General features: G+C 64.3%; 1 protein-coding gene across 2 annotated transcripts in view; it reads left to right on the top strand.

The window, feature by feature from the left end:
- The first annotated feature begins 98 nt into the window (after positions 1–98).
- AHDC1 (AT-hook DNA binding motif containing 1) overlaps positions 99–25,574 on the top strand; it is a 50,933-nt gene continuing 25,457 nt past the window's right edge. Inside the window, exon 1 of one of the 2 annotated variants that reach the window (XM_027908984.1) lies at positions 99–286. In XM_027908984.1, coding sequence (XP_027764785.1) covers positions 151–286 — 136 coding nt within the window. In that variant the 5' untranslated portion in view covers positions 99–150. Of the gene's footprint in view, positions 287–6,042; positions 6,486–25,574 lie in introns of those variants that run through there. The other variant, XM_027908983.1, reaches the window with a different exon arrangement.

Below are 25,574 nucleotides of genomic sequence, written 5' to 3'. Positions count from 1 at the left end.
GTAGAGGGGAGAGAAAATCCCGGAAAAAATAAAATAGAGGGGTGGAGGGGGGGGAGAGGGAAGGAGGAAGGAGCAGGCAGGGGACGGAGGAGGGGGCGGGCTGGCAGGAGCGGAGTTGCCTGGGGAGAATGTGAGCAGGAGGCGCTGGAAATGCTCTCGTTGAAGGTGGCGAGCGGTGCCGAGGGCTCCGGGACCCCCGCGGCCGGTCAGGACGCAGCCCCGGCGGGCGGCAGGAGCCTCCCCAAGCGGGCGGGCTCCGAGGGGCGCGGAGCGCAGGAGCCGGCGGGTGAGTACCGGGGACCCCCGCCTTTGTGTGGGGCTGGGAGGGGGGAGGACACGCGGGACACCCCCTTTGGGCAGAGCGGGAGGAGAGGGGGGAGGAGGCGGCGTGTCGCGTGTGTGTGTGTGTGTCTGTGTGTCTGTGTGTGTGTCCCCCCCCCCGCGCCGTCCCCTCCGCTGAAGTTGCTCGGCGAGTTGGTGCCAAATTGCCGGAGTTTAATGGCACTTGGGGCGGGGAGGGGCGTGCGGGGTGGGGTGGGGGGAGCCAGGGGCGAGCCCCCCATTGCAGGGGGGGGCTGCCATGTCCACGAGTTCTGCCGCCTCCCCCTGGACACCCCCCCCCCCGCCTCTTCACCTCCCCCTCCCCCGGGTGCGAGCGGTGAGTGACAGCTGTCAGAGCCGGCTCCGGCCACTAGAAGGCAGAGCCTGTCAACAGCGCTGGGGGTTAGGGGGGCTCCCCGGGGGACATGGGGACCCCCCCGGGGCACGGCATCCCACCCCCTTCCCCTGGCAGCCTGGCCCCGGGAGCGGCGGGCTGGCCCTCGAGGGGCAGCCCCGGGGGGGGTGGGGGCGAGGGGGGAACAGGGGGCGCGGGGGGCTCCCCCCAAGCCCCGCCGGTGAAGTTGCGAGGTCCGTGGCGCGGGGCTCGGCGAGCGGTTGTCACTCCGGTGCCTGTCATCCCCCCTCTGATTTGTTTTTATCGATCAGCTGATTTTACCTCCCCCCCCTACCCCCCCGCGCGGCCCCTCGGTGCTTGTGACGGGGACCACGGGGGACCGCGGTGGCTTTGGCGGGGGCTGGAGTCGCCCCACGGGGGTCACGCTGACGCCAGACCCCGTGCCCACCTTGGGGATGTGTTTGGTGTCCCCAAGGCCCTCGCAGGTGGAGACACCTGGGTCCCTGCTTGTTTACGTGCTGGGGGGGGGGGGGGGGGACACGACGTGGCTGTGCCCACGACCAGGTGGCCTCGTGTATCCAGCCCCCTCGGCCCGTGGCTGCCAGGAGAGCCCCCCAAAAGCGGCGGGGTGAGCTCATTGTGTGCCACAGCGCGCGGTGGAGTCACTCCAGATTTATCCTGGCGTGACAGAGAGCAGAAGCGAACCCCCGGGGCGGCGGGCACGGATCCTGCCCCGCTCGCTTGCCCACCCTGGCGCCGGCGTGGTCCGAACCGGGGCGGGGTGGGGGGAACGCGTGGTCCGAACTGGAGCCCCGTGGTCTGAATCGGGGGCCCCCCTCCCAAACCTCCCCGCCTTTCCTCGCCCCCCCAGGTGTCCCCTTACACTGGCTTCTCCTGCTGGGCTGTGGAATTTGCAGGGGAGGGTGGTGGTGGTGGTGGGGAGCGCGGGGGGAAGAGGAGGGCGGAGTGGGGGTGGGGTGGGGGGGCTGGAGAAGGGATGGCGCGGCGCCAAATTCCGCTCTGCCATGTCTCTGTAACCTGAATAGGCCAACTCCATCCCCGGTGCGAGTCCCCCGGGGCTCCGCCGCGCTCCGATGCAGTCAGGCGGGAGGTGGCTTTCGCCCGGGTTGCTGCCGTGTGTCCCCCCCCCAACCCCGCTAAAACCCCGGCAACCCCGGCCCCGGTTCCCTCCCGGACACCGGCCCGAGCCACAGCGCGCCCGCCGGTAGCCGGGCGGGAGGGAGGTGGAGATGGTTTGGGGGAGAAAGGTTGGCACCGTGGCAGGGACGGGGTAGCCAAGGACACGCCGGGAGCGGGGCCGGCCGGCGGAGGAGAAGCCATGGAAGCCCATGGAAGGTTACGGGAAGCCTGGGGGGGCCGGCGCTGCCCTGGCCTCCTTAGAGGAGGCAGCAGAGACCCGGGGCAGGCTATTTCTGCTGAGATCCCGAGGAAAGCTCTGGGAGAATTGTGGGCTTCTATAAATAGTGTGTGTCAGCCGAGTGGAAACAGGGCCTTGAAATGCTCCTGCTATTCTCCCGAGTGCTTGGAACCAGCTCTTGGTAAACAGGGCAGCGGTGGGGAGGGCTGTTTCCTTCTTCCGGGCTCGGTAACAGGAGCGGGAGGGATGTGGGGGGGATTTTTTTGCCTGGTGATATGGCAGCGTTCCCCTCCCGGGGCCGGCCGGCTGGATGCCGGGCTGTGGCCGGGCTGCCCGGATGCGGGATGGCCCCTGAATGCGTCGCAGATGTGTGTGTGTGTGTCCCCCCCCCCGCCGCGCCCCCGCTGCCGTCCCCTCCCCAGCCCTGCCGCCCGCCAAACTTTCGGGGCTGGGATGCGCCGTGTGGTCCGGACGTTGGTCCTCGGGGAGCCGGCGGTGCCGGGGGTGGTTCTGGGGGCGCCGGGGCTCAGCTGGCCGGGGGATGCTCGGCACACCCCGTCCTCTCACCGGCGCGGGGGTCTGTGGGGTCACAGCCCGGCTCCCCCACTCCCCACCGCGCATCCGTCCGGGCTGGAGTTGTTCCCGCTCCGCCTCGGGGCACATGCTGAGCTCTGCCTTGCGCGTGCTGGAGGGCAGGGATTTGATCCCGTGGGACCTTCCCAGGCATGTCTGGACACCCAGGGTGCTGCGGACCTCCTTCCTCGGGGGGGGGGTGGGATGGGGGGTGGTTCTGCCCGCGGAGGGGACGTGGTGACATGTTCCCAGGGTGTTCGCTTGGCTCCAGGGTGCATCCTGGCAGTCCCAGCGCCGTGGCGAGTGCTCAGCTTCCCACGAGGACCCGGCACTGTGCTGGGGGTGACCTCCCCTCGTATCCCCACCCCATTGCTCACCCCATGCCGCAGACAGTGGCTCAAAAGCTGCCTTAGTGTTGTTCCCCTTAAAAAATAACACAGAAGGGAAACAACTGGGCTGCGCTCAGCTCCCCACTGGGAGTTTTTTGGGTGATGTGCAGCAGACTGTGGAGTGAGAGGGTTCCAGCGCGCTCCTGGTGGGATTTGGTGCTGGATTTGGAGTTCACTGGGGTGTCACAGGCCTGGGGGGCTCACCCTGTCCCCATGTGCTGCCTGCCCAGGCGCTCGGTGCCAGCACAGCAGAGCGTGCCCTCGGCGTGGGTGGGAAGGGGCGAGCGCCAGTCCGGTGGTTTCTTTTTTTTTTTTTTTTTTTTTTTTTTTTTTTTTTTTTTTTTTTTTTTTTTTTTTTTTTTTTTTTTTTTTTTTTTTTTTTTTTTTTTTTTTTTTTCCCTCCCTCTCTGTGGGTTGAGCGTTGGGGCGACAGACAGGGAAAGTCTGAGCAATGGTCTCCGTGCTGGTGCTGTCTTCAATCACCGCGTCCCAGAATCCCTCGCTCTGGGCCTTCTAGGCACAAGGGCTTACAGCGAAAATCGGCAGCTGCAGCTGCGAGTGAAAGCACAAGAGCCCGGCTGGGTCTTTGGCATCGGCAGGAGAGCAAAAAAAAAAAAAAAAAAAAAAGCTGGGGGAGGCGAGGAGGGAAGGGAAAAGGAAGGGGGGTGGGGGTGAGGGGGGGAAATGTGCCCTGTGGTTTTTTTCCAGGCTTGCCACCGAGGGTTGTGTTTCAGAGCATCGGTTCCCGGGCGCGGGAAGAGGCGGGAGGATGGGGGGGTGCGGAGCGATGCCTCCGGGGAGCTCATTAAAATCTGTCGGCTCCCCCCTTTCTCCGGCCGAGGGAGGCTGGATATGGAGGGAAGGAGGGGAGGGACGTGCTGGGAAGGAACATGCCGGCAAACCGGCTGCCCGGTGGGGACAGTTGCCGGCCCAGGCAGGAACGCTGCCCCCGGGGCTCACCTGTCGGAGCACGCCGGGCGCGCCGTGCCAGCGAGGCCGTGACAGGGGCTGGCGTGTGCCGCCACGCCGGGGACTCCCTCGGCACCTGGGAGAAACCCCCCGGACACCCAGCCGGGCTCGGAAGGGGGATGAGCTGCTGCGGTGCCAGGGTGGAGGTGGGTGGGTCATGGGGGTGTTTGGGGGGTCAGCGGGTGAGGGCAGGGAGAGGGGGGGGGTGAGCGGGAGCTGTTGGCACGTGCGTGGGCAGCGTTTGGTGCGCAGGGAGGGTTTGGGTGCACAGGCAGCATTTGGTGTGCAGGCAGGGCGTGTGGACAGATTTGGTGTGCAGGCAGGGCTTGGTGTACAGGCAGGGCTTGGTGTGCAGACAGGGTTTGGTGTACAGACAGGGTTTGGTGTACAGGCAAGGTTTGATGTGCAGGGTTTGGTATAACAAGGTTTGATGTGCAGGGTTTGGTGTGCACAGAAAGGGTTTGGTGTGCTGGCAGGGTTTGGTGTGCAGGATTTGGTGTGCACAGAAAGGGTTTGGTGTGCTGGCAGGGTTTGGTGTGCAGGATTTGGTGTGCACAGAAAGGGTTTGGTGTGCTGGCAGGCTTTGATGTGCAGGAAGGGATTGGTGTGCAGGGGCTGGTGTACAGGGTTTGTTGTGCACAGAAGGGATTTGGTGTGCAGACAGCGTTTGGTGTACAGGATTTGGTGCATGGACAGGGATTGGTGTGCGGGATTTGGTGTGTGGACAGGGATTGGTGTTCTGGCAGGGTTTGGTGTGGAGGGTTTGGTGTGTGGACAGGGATTGGTGTGCTGGCAGGGTTTGGTGTGGAGGGTTTGGTGTGTGGACAGGGATTGGTGTGCTGGCAGGGTTTGGTGTGGAGGGTTTGGTGTGTGGACAGGGATTGGGGTGCTGGCAGGGTTTGGTGTTGAGGGTTTGGTGCGTGGAGAGGGGTTGCTGTGCAGGGGTTGGTGTACAGGGTTTGATGTAGAGAGGTGAGGCTGCCATGCAGATCCCAGTTGTTAAGGTAGGCCTGTGCAGGTGTTGGCAGGGGACACTCCACCCTGGTGAAAACACCTTCTTCCCCTCCCAGTGAAGGGGACAGACAGTGTTGGGCACCCCCTCCCTGTTCCAAATCCCACTGTGCCGGTGGGCGAGCACTGCTGCAGCCTGGCCTGGTACGAGGCAGGGAGACAGGGGAGTGGCAAAATGTGGTATTGATCCTCTGGGAGGGAGCGCAAAGCAGCTCTGGCATCCGCCAGCTCCAACCTCTGCCCTTCCCACAGCTAAACCAGCTTCAGGCAGAGGGAGCAGCGTGCCATCCCATCCCATCCCATCCCATCCCATCCCATCCCATCCCATCCCATCCCATCCCATCCCATCCCATCCTAACCCATCCTTGTGTCGCCGCTGCCGCCCCCGGGGCCCAGAGCCCCACGCACACTCTTCCCTCTTCCCTCTTCCCTCCTCGCTCTTCGCCTCCTGCTGACTTCAGCGCATCGGCTTGGGCTCGGCGCCTGAACATTCCTTGCAAAACCTGGGCCTAAAATATCTGGAGGAGGATGGAGCGCCTTGGGCGAGGGAGATGAGCTCCTCAGCTGCGGGAAAGAGGGAGGCTGCCGGGCTGGAGGCAGCAGGGACTCTCTGCTCCCCGCCAGCTGCCAGCCCCGCTGGCCCCCCGGGAATTCGCCAGGAATAAATCTTGCCTGGCGAAGTCAGTGGTTTGGTTTTGGGGTGGATGTGCCCGGGCAGAAGCAGGGGCGGGAGGGGAGTGTGGCGCCTTGTGCAGCGCTGGATGAGGGGCACGGGGAGCAGGGATGGCGTTGGGAAGGGGTGACAGGAGGGCATGGTGGCAGGGAGTGGGGTGACAGGGAAATGGGGTCACAGGGGAACAGGGTGGCAGGGGAACAGGGTCACAAAGTAGGGTCACAGGGGAACAGGGTGGCAGGGAGTGGGGGTGGCAGGGAACCAGGGTGAAAGTGGAGCAGGGTGGCAGGGAGCAGGGTGACAGTGGAACAGGGTGGCAGGGAGAAGGGTAGCAGAGGGGCAGGGTGACAGTGGAGCAGGATGGTAGGAAGCAGGGTGGCAGGGTGACAGCAGAGCGGGGTGGCAGGGAGAGAGCTGGGTCCCGGTGGCTGAGGAGGGACAATAACTGCTGGGAGGGAGGTGCTAGGCGGGAGCTGTGTGAGAACCAGTTTGCGAGGTCCAGATTGGCAGCAGATCCTGAACCAGGAGGAGCTGAGCATCCATACGGCCCCTGCCGAGATCAGACGCGACGACAGCGACTCGGTTTGGGGGAAGAAATTGGAGGCGGGGGAAGCTTTTTTGCTGAAATGAAATTTGAACCCCAAAGTGGGAGGGAAGTGGAGGTGGGGGGCACGGCTCTCTCCACATGGTTATTACTGCTGTTTTCCACCCAGCTGAAAGGAGAATGTAGCTTAATATGGACCCGCGGGGAGGAGAAGCGCTCGGGAACGGGGATTTGGCAGGAGGGAACTGGGAAACAGCGAGAGGAACGTAGAGGTGAGAGTGGCCAGGGCTTTGCCCAGGGAGGAGAGGACGGAGCTGGGCTGGAACAAGGCGCTATTGTTCTTGGCGAGCGGGGGGCCGGCCGCGGCCCCCCCAGACCCGCAGAGCTGGCGCGGATGTGGGGAAGGTTTTTGGGACCGGTTTTTCCCGGCGGATTGTTGGCTGGGGAGCGGGAAGAGCTCGTGGTGCTTGGGGGGCACCAAAGGGAGCGGGTGAAGCGCCCGCGGAGGCGCAGGGGGGAGCCCGGCGTGCGATGGGGAGGTGGTGGCAGGTGAGAGGACAGGGGCCAGCTGGGGCAGTTTGGGATCAGGGGGTGGGAGGGGGGTTGCTGGGGCAGGGGCTCTGCGGCCGGGGGATGGTGTGGGGATGGGGTGAAACCCGGTGTTCCGCGTTGTGCCGGCACAACAGCTCCTCCTCGGAGCGTCTGTGGGGCTGGGGTGGGAAAGCCAGAGGGGCTTCTCCCCCGGCTGCTCTGGGGAGCCCCGTCACCCCGTGATCTGTGATCCCCTCGTGGCTGTTGGCGTCTCTCTGGTGGTGCCCAACCATGCCGTCCCGCGTGTCCCCTCGGTCCCTCGCCTGCCATCGCCACCCTCGGCACAGCACCGCTGCCATCGGCGTCACGCGCCACGTTGCCACAGCCGCTGGCTGTCCCCTGGGTCACCACGGTGCTTGGGGACACCCCAGGGCGCTGACGAGTGGGAGCGTGGGGAACTGGCGAGGCGCAGAGGGGCTGCAGGAAGAGGAGGAGGAGTAGGAGGAGGAGGAGGAGGATGGAAAGATGTGTCCCATGGGGTCTAAGGGCTGTGGCTGGGGAGGGGGCGGCGAGCCAGGGGCCAGGCTTAGAGCAAAGCTGAGCTTGTCCCAGCCCTTCCTGTGCTCCGTGTGCCTTGGCCCTCCCAGCCCAGCTGGAAAAGAGAGACACCCCCCACTTACAGCAAATCCCTGGCATTTGCTCCCCATCCCCCCCAGTTCCCACCTCTCCAGTGCTTCCAACGAAGCGATGCCCTAAAGGCAGCAGAAGCACCTTCGCAAGTGCACACTAAATATTTGAACACGCTTGGGTGGCTCTGGCGTGGCTGCTGCTTTTGCCCTTCCCCACCCCCTTCCCCGGCCTCCCTCGACCCCCCCAAATTTAGGGGGTTACCCACGAGGGCTCCTCCTTTCCTCCCAGACAGGGGTGTGATGTTTTCTCAGCAGCTCTTGCCTGGAATTATTTGCTCCAGCCGAGCTGGCGCGGGGCTCGGCATGGCCGTGTCACCCTGGGTGGGGGTGTGTGTGTGTGTGTGTGTCACCGCGTGTCCCCCCCTTCCCCAGCCCACCCGCTGCCAACCCCGGCCGCACGTGGTGGCACCGCGGCATCCGCGCGACGCCCGCCTCCCCATCCTTCATCCCTCCTCTTCCTCCCAGCCCCAGCACCCTGCAGCCGGGCTGGGCGCCCAACGGGGCGGGAAGGGGGGGGGAGCAGCGTTCCCCTCCCCTCCCCGGCATTCCTTGGGAGTGAAACACAAGAGCTGGCAGGGCACTCCTGCTTTCTCTGGCCTCCGCTCCTCCGGTGCCTGAACAAAGCCCTCCTGCCTCTCCCGGGAACCCGGGGTTTGAAACAGGAGAGGCGGCTGGTGCTGCGTGGCAACGTCCTCCTCCAGCTGGTTTTGGAGGCTCTGGTGGGTGGGGGACAGGGGTGGGAACGGTCCCTGTGAGGGGCAGCTCTGGATGGGGTACCCCAGGGTACCCAGGAGGACTGTGCCCGCCGCAAGGACTATTGGCATCCTCCCCAACCCGGGCTTTGCGTCCCCACCGTGTCACTGCCATCATATTGCTATGGAAACTGAACCCTGGAGGGTACCACTTCAACCCCAGTTTGCCCCCAGTTTGGTCCCCGGTTGGCCTTGGCTCCCATGCACAACCCATCCGTGGCAGCACAGCTTGGCGTATCCCTCATCCCACGATCTGGGATGATGCATCCCAGAGGGAATGCGCGCTCCGGCCCCCTTCCCAAAGTCCAACACCCCCCTCCTCGCCGAACAAAGCCCCCCCCTACCCTCCCCACCGCCCCCAGTGAAACAGGCCCCTGTCGGAGCGCAGTCCCCGACAGCGAAGGTTATTTTAATGGATGCATTACTTTAAACGAACCCTCCGCCATCTGTTCCACCCCCTAATTACGCATGCAAAAAAAAGCCCATCTCACAGCCAGCGCAGGAGAAAGTAAAGATATAAGTGATTTAAATGCATGTATCCGCAGCTCCGCCGGCAGCTGGGCTGGGCTGCGCTCCTCGGCTGCCTGGCGAGCCGGGCAACTTGGAGGCACGGAGGGGGAAAAAAGGGATGGCTCTCCTGGATCCACCTTGGGGAGGTGGCTGGGTGGAGGGTGGGCGCAGCAGGGGCTGGAGCGTGGTGGCCGTATCCCTCCATCCCTCCATGCCTCCATCCCGCAGTCGCCTCTCCCCGTCACCCCCTGAAGGTTAGCTCTGCCCGCCGGCTGCCAGGCTCGGCGTGGCGGCGGCTGAGCCTTCAAAGCGCGGGGACACGCCACCGTCCCCGGGCTGCCGCGGTGCATGGCGGGCCTTTGGGGGGGAGCACCCCCCGGGCTTGGCCGGGCTCCTCGTCCTGACGCTCTCCCAGGGGGTCCCACGGGGGTGGGGATGGGCGTACATGGCCCCCACCCCCGCCGGGTGACGCTGGGCCCATGGTCCCCTGGGAGAGGGGCTGAGGAGGGAGGGGGTTTTCCCCCCCTACTCTGCTTTTCCCAAGCTATGTTTCCGTGACCCGTCCCGAAATCCAGGGATTTCGTACTCTTGGGTGCTTGCTGGGGGCCTGTCCTTCGAGGCTGTGGAAGGTGAGGGTGGAGTCTGAACGAGACCCCCCCCCCTCAGAGAGGCAGAGCTCATAGGTGATGGAAAACCCCTGCTTTTATATCAACCTCCTGGTCTGGGGAGTCCCAGTGGGGATAAGGGGGTGACAACGGTTCAGGGGCTGCATCCGTCCCTGCTTTCCCTTGTGACTCAGTTTCCCCCATCACCAACACAAACCACCCACAGGGATGGGATGGGTGAGCGCCGTGGCTTTGGGTGACCCCACGGTGACAGCACAGCACCTCGACCACCATAGCAGGGCCACCGCCTGGCGCCGGAGCCGACGGCGGTCCTGGGTGCCCGTCGTCCCCCCCTCTCCCTCCGTCTCCTTCTCGCCGTGCCTGACTGCAGCAGATGCGCCAGCTCTGCAGGAAGAGGGAATTAAGTTGGGCTGGAGGAATTTTAAAGATTGCTGCAGGCCTGAGGGTCTTAGATCCCCCCGCGGAGATGGGCAGTCATGCAGAATTAATCCTATCGGCAGCCTGGCTCGGCTTCAGCCGGTGCAGAGCTCCGGGAGAGCGCGCGGGAGCGCGGGGGGCGATGCTGGGGGCGGCTGAGCGAGCCCCGGCGCCTCCCGGCGTCGATGGGAAATTAATAATGAAAAATTAAAAGCCCCAATTCAGCCTTCCCCCCTCCCTTTCCCTGCTCCCTGCTCCTTCCTTCTTCCCCATCAGCCTGGAGGTGGGACTCGTAGGGGGGGGAAGGAGGTGGGTGGATTCTGCAAAGCTTAAGGAAAACCTGTTTGCCGTAGCCAGCGGAGCCCGTGGTGGGAGAAAACGCCAGGGATGCATCCTGCTCCTGGTGATCGGAGCTGTGGCACAGCCGGGGCTCAGCTGTGTGCCACAGGGGGCTGGCTGGGTCTGGGGTGGGGGCACCTCTTTGCTGCCATCACCCAGCCCCCTCTGCAACAGGGTCGTGCAGTGGTAGGAGGCAGGTTGGGGTGACAGGAAGCAGGTTGGGGTGACAGGAAGGAGGTCGAGGTGGCAGGAGGGAGGTTGGAGTGACAGCAGGCAGGTCATGGTGGCAGTAGCTGGTTGAAGTGGCACGAGGCAGGCTGAGGTGGCAGGAGGCGGGCTGGGGTGGCAGGAAGGAGGTTGAGGTGGCAGGAGGCAGGTTGAGGTGGCAGGAGGCAGGTTGAGGTGGCACAAGGCAGTTGGGTTGCTGTGCCAGCGCAGGGGACACAGCGACACACCGGACATCCCCACATGCCGCACCAGCCATACACCACATCTGGGCACCCCATGGCTCTGCCAGCCCCACGGGCAGCCTCGTCCCCCTTGTCCCCCCTGGCTCCCCAGGCCGCAGTGCCACCGTGCCAGCGGGCTCAGTGGCTGCGTGACGCTGGGCAGGGTGGCCCGCGAGGGCTCTGCAGCTGCTGCCGAGCCCTCTGCTCCTCCGGTTTATAAATAATGCAGCACTGAGGCGTGTTGGCAGCGCCCGCACACGCCTGCAGCCCTGGCGCGGCAGTGGGCGCTCCGGGGGCGAGCGGCGGGTGCTGTCACCCCGGCTGGGTGACACTGAGCCATGTCACCCCGGTGGGGAGGTGGCAATCCCCTGTGTGTGTGTGTGTGCGTGTGTGTGTGTGTTTATGTGTGTGTGTCCCCTGCTCCCCACGCTGTCCCCCAGCCCCACGCGCCCGGGGTGGGTGGCTGGCACTGATGGGGGTGCCCACAGTGGTGGGTGCCCGCGGTGACCCCACGCGTGGGGACGTCCCCAAGCCTCGCGACGGTGGCGCGGATGGCGACGGCGCAGCTTGCAGGGTTGCCATGGCGATGTGCTGGCGCTAACGAACCCGAGTAAACATTAACGAGGGAGAGCCCCACGCGGGTGGGTGCGAGGGTGGGGACCCAGGCGTCCTGCGGGGTTCGGTGCTGGGGCGGGCGCCGCGGTGTTGCCCCTGCGTGGGGGGTACACCCGGGAGATTCCCCCAAGAGGGTCCCCTCCAGTTGCTGTGTGAGGCTTGTGCCTTAATGGTGAGACTGGGAGCTCTGGGAGCGTCCTCCGGGGCAGGTTGTCAGTCCCTTTCCCAGTTTGGGGGCACCCACGGTGGGAAGGTCCCCATCTTGATGTCCCAGGTGTCCTGTTATGCCCTGGCACCGGTGCTGCCACCCCTCACTGGTTGCTGTCACCCTCTCCATGTAGCACCTGCAGCTGCTGGATTGGCAAGGGGAGGATGAGCCCCCGTGGTGCCCCCGGGGGGGCTCAGGGTGTTCCTGGCAGCAGCTGCCACCACCTCTGCAGTTGTCACCATGACTCAACTCGCCGCGTCCCTCCCTTTCCCATGGCCACGCCAGCACAGGACCCACGCCGGGGGTTTGGGTGGGGGTCAGGGTGGGGGTCAGGGTGGGGGGTCAGCCCCCCGCGCCGGCACCCGCACCGTGCCCAAGGTCCCCTCCAGCATTTAATGGTGCTGCAGCTCATTAAACGGAGGTGCAGGTGCCCCCGGTACCTTCATCCTCCCGGAGGGCTCTTAATGAGCGGCTGCTAACGAGCGCTCCCGCTCCCCTTCCAGCCCCGCAAAGAGGCTGATTGGCGAGAGGCACCCGGGAGCAACACGCGGGCTCCTTTCGGGGGCTTCGAGGGGTCCAGTGACCCCTTCGCCAGGCTGCAGACGTGGCCTTTGCACCGTGGAGGAGGGTCCCCTGTCGCTGTCACAGCACCGGTGTCACTTCTCGGCCCGGCTCCTGGGGGTGTTGTGTCACAGGCACCTGGTGCTCTGTGCCTCAGTTTCCCCTCCTGGGGGCACAGCGCCCTGGGAACGGGCACCGGGGCTCTCAGGCATGCAGAGATGTGGGTTGAGGCTCTTGCTGGTGCCCCCAGCCCCATTTTTGTCCCCAGAGTCACACTGCACAAGGCCACCCGACCCCTGGGAAGCCTTCCTTGGGTCTATCTGTGCTGGGGGGGGGGGGGCTCCAGCAGGTTCAGCCGAGGGTCTGTGTCTCCTGTGTCCCCCCAAAACCAACCCAGAGGCTCTGATGCGGTGCAGGGTGGTGGGTACCCAGAGGAGGTGGGCTGAGGGGCTGCCTGGCTTGTGGGGGGGGCTCTTAGTCTTGTCCCCCTCTTTTGGGGGCTGCAGAGGGGGACAGCCCACCCCGCACAGAGCCACTGACCCATGCCAGGGCCAGGTCCCCCAGGTCCCTGCTGAAGGGAGCCCTAATCCTCGGTGACACGGTGCCCGGCCCCGCGGTGGCTAATTGCAGTGTCCCCAGCTGAGGATTACGGTTTAAAGCGGGGAAGGAGCAGCGGGAGCAGATGAGCTCCTGAGCAACAAAGCTCCTGTTCCCCTGCAAAGCGACTTTTATTAGGGGTATAATTAAAAGCTGACAGGGGGGGAAAATCACGGGGACGGGTGGGGTGAGGGATGAAGCCACCTGAAGGTCCCTGTGCCCCCCGCCCAGGCGTCCCACCCGCCAGCCCCCTGCTCTGACCGCAGCGTTTCTGGCAGGGCAGGAGGCAGCGAGGTGCTGGGCTGGCAGAGGAAATCCAAACTCGGCCCCTATGAAAGGGGCTTTGTGTGCCCGGGAAGGAGCAGCCCTCCTACTTCTCCTCCTCCTTCTCCTCCTCCTCCTCTGGCTTCAGGGCCACTTTGCCCCCTGGGGGTGGCCTCGATGTGGGTGCCAGAGGGAAACTGAGGCACAGGGCAGTGTTGCAGCCCTGTGGCCTCCTGCCCTGCTCAGGTTCCTGAGCTTTTCCCTGTCACTTTGTACCTGTGGCTGCGGGTGAGGCGGTCCCTGAGGATGTACTGGGGTCCCCCACGGGTGCCCCAGCTGGTGTCACCCCTGCAGGGTCCTTGCGGTGGGGCCTCCCTGCTAGGGCTGGCCGAGGCGCTGGCAGTGTAGAAGGAGTTGCAGGAACAGAGGCACATCATGAGGACAGAGGGACATTTTCCTCTGTCCCCTTCATGCCACCCAGATTGGCCCTTTCCCAGCGCCACCCGCCTCGGTTTCCCTTTCCCACCTCGTGAGTGCTGTGGCTGCCCCCCTGGCACGGCAGGACCCCGGATCGCCCTGGGGGGATGCCAGCCCCCCTTGGTGACCCTGCCTTTCCCCACGGACATGGCTGATGTCCCCTGGGAAGGGGACACTTCGCAGCACCCGGTGTTTGGCACCTCGCTGGGCTTCCGCCCGCGGGAACATCGCTCTGGTTCCAGCCTGGTCCCGTGGCAGGGAGGAGGGTGGGTGCAGTCAGGGACCCCCAGCAGGCAGCTGGACACTGGCCACCTTGCCCTGGCCCAGCCCCAGCCCTGGTGGGCGGCGGGGGGCTTGTTCTCAGCCTGGACAGGAAGATGAATGAATTCCATTACGGGATCGCGATTTTATTCCACGTGTCAGGGAGCCTGAGATTAACTTGCTCACCAGGCTGTGACAAACCCAGACACCCGCGTGCGCACACTCGGGCGAGGGGGCTTCGCACACTCACCGGGCACGGAGCTGCTGAGACCCCAGTGTGGCCCTCAGGGCGTGCAGAGCCAGGCCCATCCGCACTGATTCCAACTGGGAGCCCTCCGGCACCTGGGGAGGGTGGCACAGGCCAAGGCAGGGGGTCTGGCACTGCCACCGTGTTGTCCCATGGCCTGGAGGCCCTTCAGCCACCCAAGGCCGCATGTCTTGCTGCCGGGGCGAGGGCAGAGCATCATCCCAGCACAACTCTGGGAGGCCAAAACACCCGGCTGGGAGGGAGGCAGGAAGTGGGGCACGGAAGGCTGGAGGCCTGGCGAGATAGCTGGTGGCCCTGGGGACGTGGCAAGGCCAAATGGGCCGCTCTCATCTCACCCCATCCGGGTGGCTTCCCACCTTGGGGGCGCGCTGGGGCCGAGCTGTGCCGGGCTTTGCCGTGCTGTTCTGTGCCATGCCGTGCCGTGCTGTGCCGTGCCGCGGGGCCGGCTGCTCTCCCCTCGCCGCCCCCCCTGCGCGGGCGCAGGCAGCTGGCTCTGTTTGCTGGAGGCTTTGCGCATTCCAGTTCGTGGGTCACTCGCCTTCGAAACCTCTCCGGGGACGGAGGCAGTTGGGAGCCGTAACAAACAACCCAAGGGCTCCGATGACGCCCGCGCCCGGCGCTGCCTGCCAGCACCGGGGTGGGGGACGGGGCTTGGGAGACGGCCCCCCTGGGGTGCTGGAGCGGAGCTTTGGGATGGTGCTGCGAGGTCCCAGGACAAATAACCGGGGAGGAGGGACGTTCCGAGCGGGTTTCCTGGCGGGAGGTGGGAGAGATCGCTTTTTGGGGGGCTGGTGGGAACCACAGGAGGGATGCCGTGGTCGCCTCTGGGTCAGGGATGGGGTGCAGAGCGGGCTGCTGGCGGTGGGGTGTCATCCAGGATCCGTATGGGGAGGGGTGGTGGAGTTGGCCAGGCATGGTACGAGCAAGAGGACAACACAGGCAGCAAGTTTAGGGTGGCTGAGGGCTTGTTTCGGTGTCCTGGAATGTGCGTCCGGAGCCATCCCGAGGACATCCCGGGTCCAGAGGGGCGGTGGGAGCGCGGTGGGAGTGCGGTGGGAGCGCAGTGTGGCTCAGGGAGGCTGGGTAGTGTGGGGAAGGTCAGCCTTGGCCAGATGCAGCCACTCCACCCTCCTCCAGTGCTTTGCACATTAATGCAAATGCACTGGCCTGAGTGGTTCATTAGCAGCATGTGGAATGGAATAATGCATCCGCATCCCATTAGCCTAATGAAAAAAAGGGAGCCGGCACCTGGAACAAAGCTGCCGACTCTTGGCTAGTGCTCTGGCTCGGCCATGCTGGGCCGTGGGGCCCCCCCTCCCTTCCCCTCCCTTCCCCTCCCTTCCCTCCGCTGCCCCGGCCATCCCTGCCCAGTCCTCTGAGCATCCTCTTGTTCAGTGCCATGGAAGGGAGCCCCATCCCCAGGGTGTCACCACAGACCCTGTCCCCAGGGTGTCACCACAGCGGGGTGCAGCCCCCAGGGGACTCAAGGGTGGTCCCAGCATCACCCCTCTGCATCCCAGGCTGGGAGGGGGATCCAAGCCAGGAGTTCTGCAGAGGCGCTGGCTGGGTGTTGAGATGTACCCATGTCCCTGGGGCTGGGAGTGCAGAGCCTGAGGGATTCAGAGGGACCCCAGTGGGGGCAGAGCCGGTTGCAGCATCACCCCTCTGCATCCCCGGGTGGGAGGGGGTCCAAGCTGGGAGTGCCGCAGTGGCGCTGGCCGGGTGTCGAGATGTCCCCATGTCCCTGGGGCTGGGAGCGCGGAGCCTGAAGGATTAGAGGAAACATTGCCAAACAAACCAGGCTGTGCCGGAACCAATTAGCCTCCAGCAGGCAGAGTTTCAGATGCTGTTATTTCTGCCTCTTCTCTTTTCTCTCCCTCCTTCTGTCTCCCCCTTTCCCCCTCCCCGGCCCTCCCCAGCCCCTCCTGCCCGCCCCCAGCATCCCTGCTCTCGCCATTCCTCTCCGTGTCGGAGCTTGTTTTGGGCACTGGCTCTGGAGTGAGTCATGCCGCGCGTAGGGGATTTTAAAAGCTTTCTGCTGTCGCTGGGAAGCCGGTTTGGGCTGCTCCGACACTGGGGGTGGAGCGCCAAAGCCTCGCAGACAACCCTCGTCTGGGGAACCCAAAAAAATCCCCCACCCCGGCGCCCCGAACCCCTGGGATCCCATGGGGCCCCCTCTTTGCGGGGGTCGGCTCGGTCACCCCAGCCAGCGGTTGAGTCAGAGGCGAAACTTTCGAGCCGTTGGAGCTTCCTCCACCGGGGCCCCTCTCCGAGGAAGTGGTCTGCCGGGGCGTCGAGCCCGGCGGGGCGGTTGCCCCGTCCCGGTGGGTGCAGCACACAGGCGCTGGCGGCCGGCGCTGGAGCTCGAAGCGTGGGAGATTCTTTTTTTTTTTTTCCACCCCCCCCTTTCCCTCCCTCCTTCCCTCCACCACCGCCTCCGCCGGCCTCGCTGCCAAACATGGGGTGGGGGCCCTCCGGCACGACCCTCCCGCCGGTCCGCAGCTGGCCACAGTTCCTCCCCCCTTCATCCTCCTCCTCCTCCTCCTCCTCCTCCTCCTTGCCTTGAGCTGTGCTGCTGAGGGACTGCAGCTCCCGTGGATCAGGAGGAGATTTAGGTCAAGCGCTCGACTGAGTCGAAACAGCCATCTGTGTGCGGAGGAAACCGGCCACCCAGAGCCCCCGGCGCGGCTGGCCCGGCATTGCCACCGGGCCCTGGCACCGCCAGCACCCCCCGGACCCCGCGCCTGGGCACAGGGCCTGCCTTTGTCTCCAGCAAGGGGGGAAAAACCCACCCAGTCAATAAACGGGGAGGGGGGAAACCCCCTTCCTGCTGGTCAGTCACCCCCGGCTGTGCCGTGGGCACCGCCGGGAAGTTTGGCACGGAGCGGCCGCGGCAGCGCTCCAAGGTCGCCCTGACACACGGTGGGAAGGTGTGCGCCGGCGGGAACCGGGCACGGATGCGGGTGTGAGGGCCGGAGCCGGCCGCGGGTGCCCGCGGAGCAGGCAGGGCGGGAGGTGCAGGCAGGAGGGAGGCTCTGGCTGCCTGCCCGGAGCCCGGACTCCTGGGTTCCTGCAGGAACAGGGTGGAGCGGGAGGAGGATGGGGAGCTGGTGTCATCCCGGCCACGGCGGGGGGGGAGCATTTCCCTCCCCGGGGTGGTGGGGGGTTCCACATGGCCACTGTGCCTCGGTTTCCCTGGGTGATGGGAGGGGAGTAGCCCAGTGCTGGCGGCACCCCGGCGAGGTGTGGACCCTCAAATGCCCCCTTGCATGCCACACCGGGGTGGAGGTGACCGTGACCCCTCCTTGCTCTCCACCTGCCGGCTTCTTCTTTTGCTTTCTCCATTTCCTTCCGGAGCCTTTTCTCGCCCGCCGGTGTCGGTGCCGCTGCGCCTGTGCACACGCCGGGTGCTGGGGAGCGGAAACGCCGCCGGTGCCGTGGCGGGGCTGGCGCTCACCGGACGGGCCTTTCCACCCTGGTTGGCTTTGGCACACCCCAAACCGTGTGAAGAGTCGTGCCTGGCCTCAGGCCGGAGCCTGGCCGGGCAGGGGGATGCTTCCTGGCACCTCACCCCACCCGCTGCCCACCCGGCACCCCGCCCGTGCCCCGCCGGGCCCCTCGGGAGCCCCTCGATCCGCCCGTCCTGCCTGGTAAGGAGCTTTGTCCGGCTGCACAGCCAGTTTGCACAGTAATCCCGCCTTGGCCCGGGGGGATTATGTGTGGGGAGAGCTGTGGGGGGCCTGGGGCGCTCAGGCAGATGGGTTCCAGAGGGCCGAGTTTCCCTCAGTGCAGCAGGTTTTGGCCAGGAGGGTGACAGGGACATTCTTGTGTTGGAGCAGGTCACACTGAGGGGTGACCAAGGGGCAAAGCAGGATCTCGGTGTCCCTGCAGAGCCCTGTGCCAGGGCTGGGGCTGGTGCTTCCCACTGGGATGGTGGGGAGCATGCCTGCATCCTCCTCCAGCTTCCTTCCCTCCTGGTGTGGCAGCACCAGGCACGTGCAGGCAGCAGCGAGGAGAGGCAGCTGCCAGGAGGTTTGTGGGTCCCATCCTGGTTCCCACGCTGAGTCCCATTCCAAGGTCTCCTTCCAGGGTCCCATCCCAGCTTCCCCACAGCACTGGGTCCCCTGGAGGGCTCAGAGGGGACTGGTGGATGCCGGGAGCTCGGCGGTTCTTTATGGTCTCAGAGGGCTCCATTAATTCTTTAAATATCCAGCCTTTCCAGGTGGGTTTTGTTGAAAATTAATTTCCGGAGCTATTTTAATTTTGCTGTATTTAATTTGCTGTTTATTTTAATTAATTAACGTCGGGAAAATCTCTTCTCCCCAGCATCCTGCAGCCGTCTGGGGTGGCTGCACCCGGGAGGTGAGAGCAAGGGGGTGTCAAGGGTGTGAGGGGCACGGGCAGAGAGGGTGCCCAGCCCCCAGGGTGCCCACCCGGCTCCATCCCACCTGCCCCAGGTGACAGGGTTGGCATGGGGAGGCAGCGAGCTGAGTCTCCTCCCAGCTCCATCCCCACTCCAGGGTTCATCCCAGGGTTTGCTGCTGGCTCCATGGGATGTTGGTTGCATCTCCTGGGGTGGGAGACGGCTCGGGTAGTGCTTGCAACCACCTTCCTCCTCCTCCCACCGATGGCTGGGGACTTGGGGGTCTGGCATCCATGAGGATACTGTGCCATGCTGTGCCAAGCAGTAGAGCCCTGGTTTAATAGCCCAGCGTGGACCCACACCCATACAGAGGGATCCGGGGCCGGTCCCAACCTCCCGCTCCCATCCCTGCATCCCTCCTGGTGCTCCAAGCTCGATTCTGGCCGGACCCCAGCGAGAGGGTCCCTGTGGGGAAGGCGGGCGAGGAGAGGGGGAAGGGATGGAGCCGCCTTCCTCCAGATCAAGGCCTCTGGTCTCTCGCATGTCTAGACGCTGCCACACACACCTAATGTGGTTCTTGGCAGGAGCCGCGGCTGCTCTCTCGAGGTTAATTGCTGCGCACGGAGCTCTGCAGAGAGATAACCCGGCTCCACGCTGCCCCTGGACCCCTGCCTTGCCCAGCCCTGCCTTGGCTGCGGTTCCCAAGGGATGTTTGGACCCCTCAAGGGATGCTCAGCCCCTCCCCAGGGCTGCTCAGGCCCCCCGGGCTGGAAGAGCAGACAGGAAAGCAGAGGGGGTGGTGCTGTGCCCAGCGGGGTGGTTTGGGATGCAGCACTGAGCAGTGAGGGGGGGTCTCCCGGTTTTGGGGAGCAGGCAGGGATGGAGGAGAGGTGCTGGTGGCGCTTGGCAAGGGGTGACAGTGGCCGTGGGGGCTCTGGGGTGGGAGGAGAAGAGAAGGGCCTCGCCAGCCCGGCGCTGCCGCCACCCTCCTGCCTGCTCTTGGCAAGGCGGCCGGGCCAGATAAGGGAAGCGCGGTGGGGGGAGCCGGACAAAGGCTCAGCCTTATTCAGCCTGCGTGGCCGGATCCAGGCTATGGGAGCCGGAGAGAGACGCGGCGGGGACTGGGGTGGGAAGAGCCGTTTCATCCTCCAGCCCCAACATCTGGTGGAAAGAGGGGATGGGAGGGGGGAATGCCGGGCGGGTTGCAGGGGTGAGCCCCGGGGCTTGGCTGCATCCGGACTCCCTGGGATGGGCTGGATGAGGCCATTCCCAGTGACTGCTCTTGCGAAGGAGCCCGGAGGTCTCTGGGTTCCACAGGGTGCTCAGGACAGCCAGGCACTGGCACCTTCCTGTGAGCACTGGGAGCAAACACTGCTGTAACGCCACACTTGGAACCACTGGCTCCTCAATCCCTGTCCCTGCCTGGCCCCGTCCATAGGGACTGACTTCCCTATGGACAAACCCGTGCCTTGCCAGGCCTGGTGACAGCTCCCAGGTGCCATCGCTGAGGCAGGGTGGTGCAGAGCAGGGCTGGGAAGTGGTACATTCCAAGGTGGGAATCACGTCGGGTTGCTGGAGGGATCCCCAAAGCAGGACATCCCCTCACCTCACTCGTGACTGGTGCTGGCACTGGGGTCGGGGCTCAGCCCCGTGTCCTGGGGCCGTGTGAGGGTGATCCCCAGCCCTGGGCCCAGCCCCACACGGGATCCCCGGGGAATTGGGTGTAGGTTTCAGCCCAAGCTGTGTTTTGGTTTGGGGTTTCGTCATGATTTCATGGCAGGGAATTTCCGTTCGTAACCAAAGACAAGAACAAAAAAAAAAAAAAAAGAAAAAAAGAAAAAAAGGCAAAACCAAAGAGAAAAAAAAAACCCCAACCCTGCCTTGAATTTTTGCCAACAAAATGGGATGTTTCCATTCTTGTTTTGGCTTTTGGCAGCCCCAGACTGCAGCCAGTGGAAGAAAATATCCATGTGGAATCGCTGCTGGCCTCCTCCAGCAGTGCAACGGCCGGGCTGGAGCTCCTACCCCACGGCCGTGTGGCATTGGGGGATTTTGGGTGCAGAGGGAGGAGAAGGAGCTTGGCCCCCCCCTGGAGCGTGGCTCCCCTCCCCTTGCTCTTTGCAGAGGACATTGCCATGAGAACGGGCTCGTTGTTTTGTGGGGAGCATCGAGACGGAGCAGGCGAGAGGCTGCAAGGACACCGGTGGCATGTGGAGCTCGCGCTTCCCACTTGTCCTTGCAGCGGGTCGCTCTCTCCTCCCCAGCTGGCAGCAGAGCCACGTTCGGCTCTGGTGTGTTCTGTGCCTCGCCATCCTCCCTCTGGGCATTGCTTTCCCTCCTGGCATCACCCCCCTTGCCCGCCCCGCTCCCTTCCCCGGTTTTTGGGGGGACCCTTTGTGGGGGCCGCGGCGCTGCGGATGCTGGGGATGGGAGGAGCGGCCGCTGCGATGCTTAAATGAGGTTGGTTTTTTTCCCACAAATCCCCCCCCCTCCCCTCCATCCATGCTAGGAAGAATTACAGTCGCCCAGGCATCTGTTCTGGCAGAGTCGAGCTAAAGAGCTTGTCCTGGGCTTGGCAAACCAGCCGGCGCAGCCGACAGCTTTTCCAAGGGCAGCCTTGGATGCAGAGCAGCAGGTTGACATTGCAGGGAGAGGAGCCCTGTGCTGCAGGCACCGGTGCTGTGCCCCCCTGCTCCTGCCTGGATGGGATTTGGTGGGGGGTCCTATGGGGAGGATGCAAACCCCTTCCCCGAAAAGCAGCGTCCTCTGGCAGGTCTTTGTTTGGAGCTGGGGAGAGGGCGGATGGGGCCAGTGCGTCCCAGGGCCCTCATTCCTGTGTGGGGAGGATGGTGAGTGGCACCCTGCAAGGGACCACCACCAAAAAAACCCCTGTTAAATGTTCCTTCAGCCCGTAGAGCACCCTCTGTGTCCCCAGGCTGTGCAGTGTCCCCAGTCCCCATTGACCACACCATGCGTGTCACCCACAGTCTCCCAGAGCACTGTGGGTGGGTATAGTGGTGACACCCGGAGGTGCCAGGAGCACAGCTACCCCTGGTGCCACTGGCACCGTGCACAGGCCGCATCCGTGCCCTGAGCTGTCGGTGGTCGAGGCAGGGGGAGATGAGTTGGAGCGGCTGGACAGGGAGGTGTGGGAGCCCTGCTGGAATGCCAGGCTCGGAGCTGGAGCGTGTCAGGCACAGATGGGATCGTTAGTGGTGGTAAAAATTATCCAGCCCCTCTTAAAAACCCAGGCGCAGCAACCTGACCCCGCAGGCTCCGGTGGTGGCAATTCCCAATGGAGCGGTGTCGGTGTTTGCTTCCCCTTCCATTACCATCCATCCCTGAGACACAGGGCCACAGCCACACATCATGTGCCACCATGTCCCCAAAGCCTGGTCCCCTCTGCAGTGCCAGGGCGTGGGGTCTTTCCTCACCCCCTTCCCAGGGACGGGCACCCTGACCCCTCACCCATCCCGGAGCTGCCGGCTCTGGGTGAACCCTGTCCCCTGCAGGCACTCCCACCCCCTCTGTACCATTTCCTACTTCTTTTTTCAAATGCACCCAAACCTCCTCTTTGCTTTTTTAACTGCAGTAACCACAAGAGGGAAGTTTTGGAGCGGTACAAGCCCGTCTCCATCAGGAAGGGAGAGCCACCACTACTCTGTGCCCATCACCGCAGCGCCGCGCCCGGGGGCTTCGCCGCCACGGTCCAGCGCCTGGTGGCCGTTGTGCTCTCCATCCCCCTCTTCCTGCTGCTCATCCCCAGCCCCTTTTCTCTTGGGAGTGGGGAATTTGAGGCTGGTTTGGCGTCGCCGAAGGGCCCTGGGCCCCCCCAGCGCCGATCGATCGTTCCGCGCGCTCCTGCTCCCTGTTTTTCTGTTTGTTTGCAGCCGCTTGAGGGCTCTTGTGATGAATCCAGCCTGGACAGAATTCAACAACAGCTGAAACGCAGCCCGGGGTGGGGGTGGGAGTGGGAGGGCAGCGGGGCCGGCCAGCACCGGAATGCGAAATGGGGCAGCGGGCAGCGCTGGGGCGAAGGGACGGGATCGTGCTGGTCCTGCCCCAGGAGCGCAGAGGGATGGGGAGCGCCGCCAGCACTGCCCCAAAACTGTGGGTGCTGCAGGTTGGCAGCGTGGGCACACACTGAGCTGAGCGGGGTGAGGATTCGGGGTGTCTCCCTGCCTCTCCCAGCTGCCCGGGAGCTGGGCCGCTCTCCAGGCCAACCCATCGTGGCACCGGCAGAGGGGCTGGTCCCGCTGGCTGGGCTGTGCCAGGGTTCGGGGTCACACCTGTGGGGGGCCGTGCCAGGTGCTGTCCATCCCCCATCACCCACCCACGCACTTGGCCTTCCTCCCATCACCCTAAAATGGCGGGTTTTGATAAAAAAGGCAACACTCCCCAAAAACCCCAGCACGAGAAGGGGGTTGAGCACCACCGTGCACCCCCGACCCGTGGGGGCACGGACAGCAAAGTGGGGTTCACGGTCCCAGGGGGGGCCCAGGAGGAGAACTGGGGCCCAGGAGGGGCCTGTCCCTGGCAGAAGCAGTGCCTGCTGGCGCGGTGGCCGCCGTGGCGGTGCTGGGTGCTGGGGCTGGCTGGGATTTTGCAGCTGTGGCTCCGGGAGGGAGCGGGGCCGCGGCTGCGCGGCGGCGTGCGAGGGGTGCGCGCAGGCGGGAGGAATAATTAGTTCCTACTATAGCACTTCTCAGTCAAAGTGCTTTTTAAAAGCCTCCATTCATTAGTCTTCACGGCTCCCCCGAGGTGTCGTGTCCTGGTTCTCTTCCCCCCCCACCACCACTCTCTCTCCGACTCCCCACCTTCCCTGGAGCAGTTGGGGATCCTGGGCTGGGGAAGGGGAGGGCGGTGGTGGTGATGATGTTGGGTCCCTGGAAAACGCGGGGATGGGATGTCAGGGGTGGGGACAGTCTCAGTGTCCTCTGTCCCAGTGGGGCTGCTTGAGTGTCACGGGCACATGAGCATCGTTGGGAAGTTCCTGTTGAGGCTGAGCTGTGCCAGGTTTGGAGCACCAGGGAGGGGAGCGGGATAGCAGGGAAGGGCTGTGGGTCCAGTGGGTGCCACCACTGGCTCTCCACCCTCACCAGGGTGCCAGGGACTGGCACAGTGGTCTCAGTTCCCAAATTACCCCGTGTATGCTGGGTTCCCAGGGGTCACCAGGTGGAAGGATGGAGGGGGCCAGAGGATTCTGGGGAGTGCTGGTGCCACTCAGCCCCCAAACCTGAGCATCACTGCTGGGCGCAGGAGCAGGGAGTGCCCTTGCCCGTGCCCCCGGCGGGGCTGGCAGGGCATGGAGGTGGGCAGGCGCTGGCAGTGGGCCTCTGCTGCAAACCCTAACCTTATTTTCCCAGGTCCGACGCCAGTTTCCATGGAAACAGCCGGGAGCAGAAACGGGAACCAGAATCCAGAAATGCGAAGCCTTGAGCTCCAGTTCGCCTTCCTGGATTCCTGCTCCCCGTGACCCCGGCTGGGTGCTGGCACCCACACTGCTCCCACCGTGTCAGGGGTGCAGGGCTGGCCCGCCTGGGCACCCTGTGGGCTCGGGGTGCTCCTGTGTCCGTGCACTCTGCAGCATTTATGGGCATGGGGTGTGGGGGTGGCATGGGGTGCCAGCAGGAACGTGCAGTGGGCAGGGGGTGCTGTGGGAAGGGGACGTTGCAGGCAGGGGACACTGCAGACAGGGGATATTGCAGGCAGCACCGTGCACAAGCAAGTTCAGACAACACCTGCACACACCTGTGGCGGTGGCAGGGGTGGGTGTGATGGATGTGCACACGTGCTCCTGCATGGACATATGTAGTTTTACAGGTGTAATGAGTGTAGACACAGTATGGATCAATCTGTAGTCTGTATGTTACTGGTTTGCACTGGGAAGACCCCAGTCCTGCAATGTTTCCTTTCCCTGGTGTCCCAATCTCCAGGGTGCAGCAGGGACAGGGATCCCCATAGCCAGGAGAGGGGCAGCACCAGACCTGCCAACAGGGCCCTGGGTGCTGCCCTCGTTCCAGATGGGGGGGGGGGGGGCCCTGCTCGGCCTCCTGGGGCTGGGAGACCCCTGGGCTGCTCTGGGCAGCTCCAGCCAAAGTGGAGCCTTGTGGGACACATCCGTGTCCTGCAAAGCTGAGCCCTGTGTGCCATGTTGTGTCCATCCAACCTGTGCCGTGCCCATCCAGCCCACGCCGTGCCAACCTGTGCCGTGCCGTGCCATCCAACCCGCGCCATCATGCTCATCCAACCTGTGCCACGCCATGCCCATCCACCCTGTGCCGTGCCTGTCCAGCCTGTGCCACGTCCATCCACGCTGTGCCGTGCCCCTCCAGCCCGTGCAGTGCCGTGTCCATCCATCCTGTGCCTTCCCTTGTCCCCACTGTCCCCCCACGGTCCCTCCTGTGCGCGGTGACACATCCCGTTCCTGCGTGAGCTTGTGGGACCCAGCTTTGGTGTCCCCATGCTGGGACATGGGTGTCCCCCAGCACCTCCCAGCCAGTGCCAGGGATCACTCAGTGCCACCCCAGTGCCAGCTGCCCCCGTTTCCCCCTGCAGCACCCCGCTGCTCCCCGCATGCCCCTTCCACCACGGTGGCACACCGGAGCATCTTATGGCTCCCTGATCCCGTCCCCATCCCTCTCCCCTGTCCCCCATCCCCACACTGCACACCTTGGGGGTGACGCCAGCGCCGTCACAATGCCACCTCCCCCTTGGCAGCACACGGAGCTGTGGGTGCGGGCACCGTAATACATCATTTACAGACGGACAGGTATTAAGATACATTATGGATAACTCACGGAGAGAGACGCTATTAATAATACAGACACATACAGAGGGAAGAAAGTGCACACTTGATTTCCATGTTGCTACCAGGAGTTGTGAGGCTGGCTCTGGCTGCCTCTTCCCACACGTGACTGCAACACAGTGGGTAGCTGACAGCCCAGAGAGCCTGGCTTGGGGCCAGGAAAAAGCAGAAAACACAATGTCTGTGCATATCCTCTCTCTTAAAATAACACTCCAACACCGTCTGAGACGAATTAAAATAAGATCAGGAGCGGTCTCGCGAAGAGAGGAAGACGAAGAGGGAAAAGCCAGGCAGGGGAATGGCCGGAGCTGGGCGGCTTCAGCCTCCCCCCAGCCCCACCCCCGGCAGGGATGGAGAAAGGGGGTGTTTTGCAGGGTTAGAGTTGAAAATAATTAAGGGGGAGGAGAAAAAAATAATAATAATAAAAAAACCCCAGAGCTGCTGAAGAGAGAGAGAGAGAGAGAAGGCGGAGAGGGAGAAGTAAATCCCGTTTTTGGGAGGGGAGCGATGGCGGCGGCGCTGGTTTGTCCGGCACATGGCTGTCCTTTGGAGGGGAGCCGGGCAGGGCGGGGGATGCAAGTGCAGGCTGCATGATGGAGAGCATCAGGAATTTCCTGCAGCTGAGG

Source organism: Empidonax traillii, unplaced genomic scaffold (genome assembly GCF_003031625.1).
Source record: "Empidonax traillii isolate 1590-97213 ecotype Southwest subspecies unplaced genomic scaffold, ASM303162v1 scaffold1903:size85637, whole genome shotgun sequence".
NCBI classification, from domain to species: domain Eukaryota; kingdom Metazoa; phylum Chordata; class Aves; order Passeriformes; family Tyrannidae; genus Empidonax; species Empidonax traillii.
The sequence above is the reverse complement of the archived record's forward strand: the minus strand, read 5'-3'. Positions and strand labels throughout refer to the sequence as shown.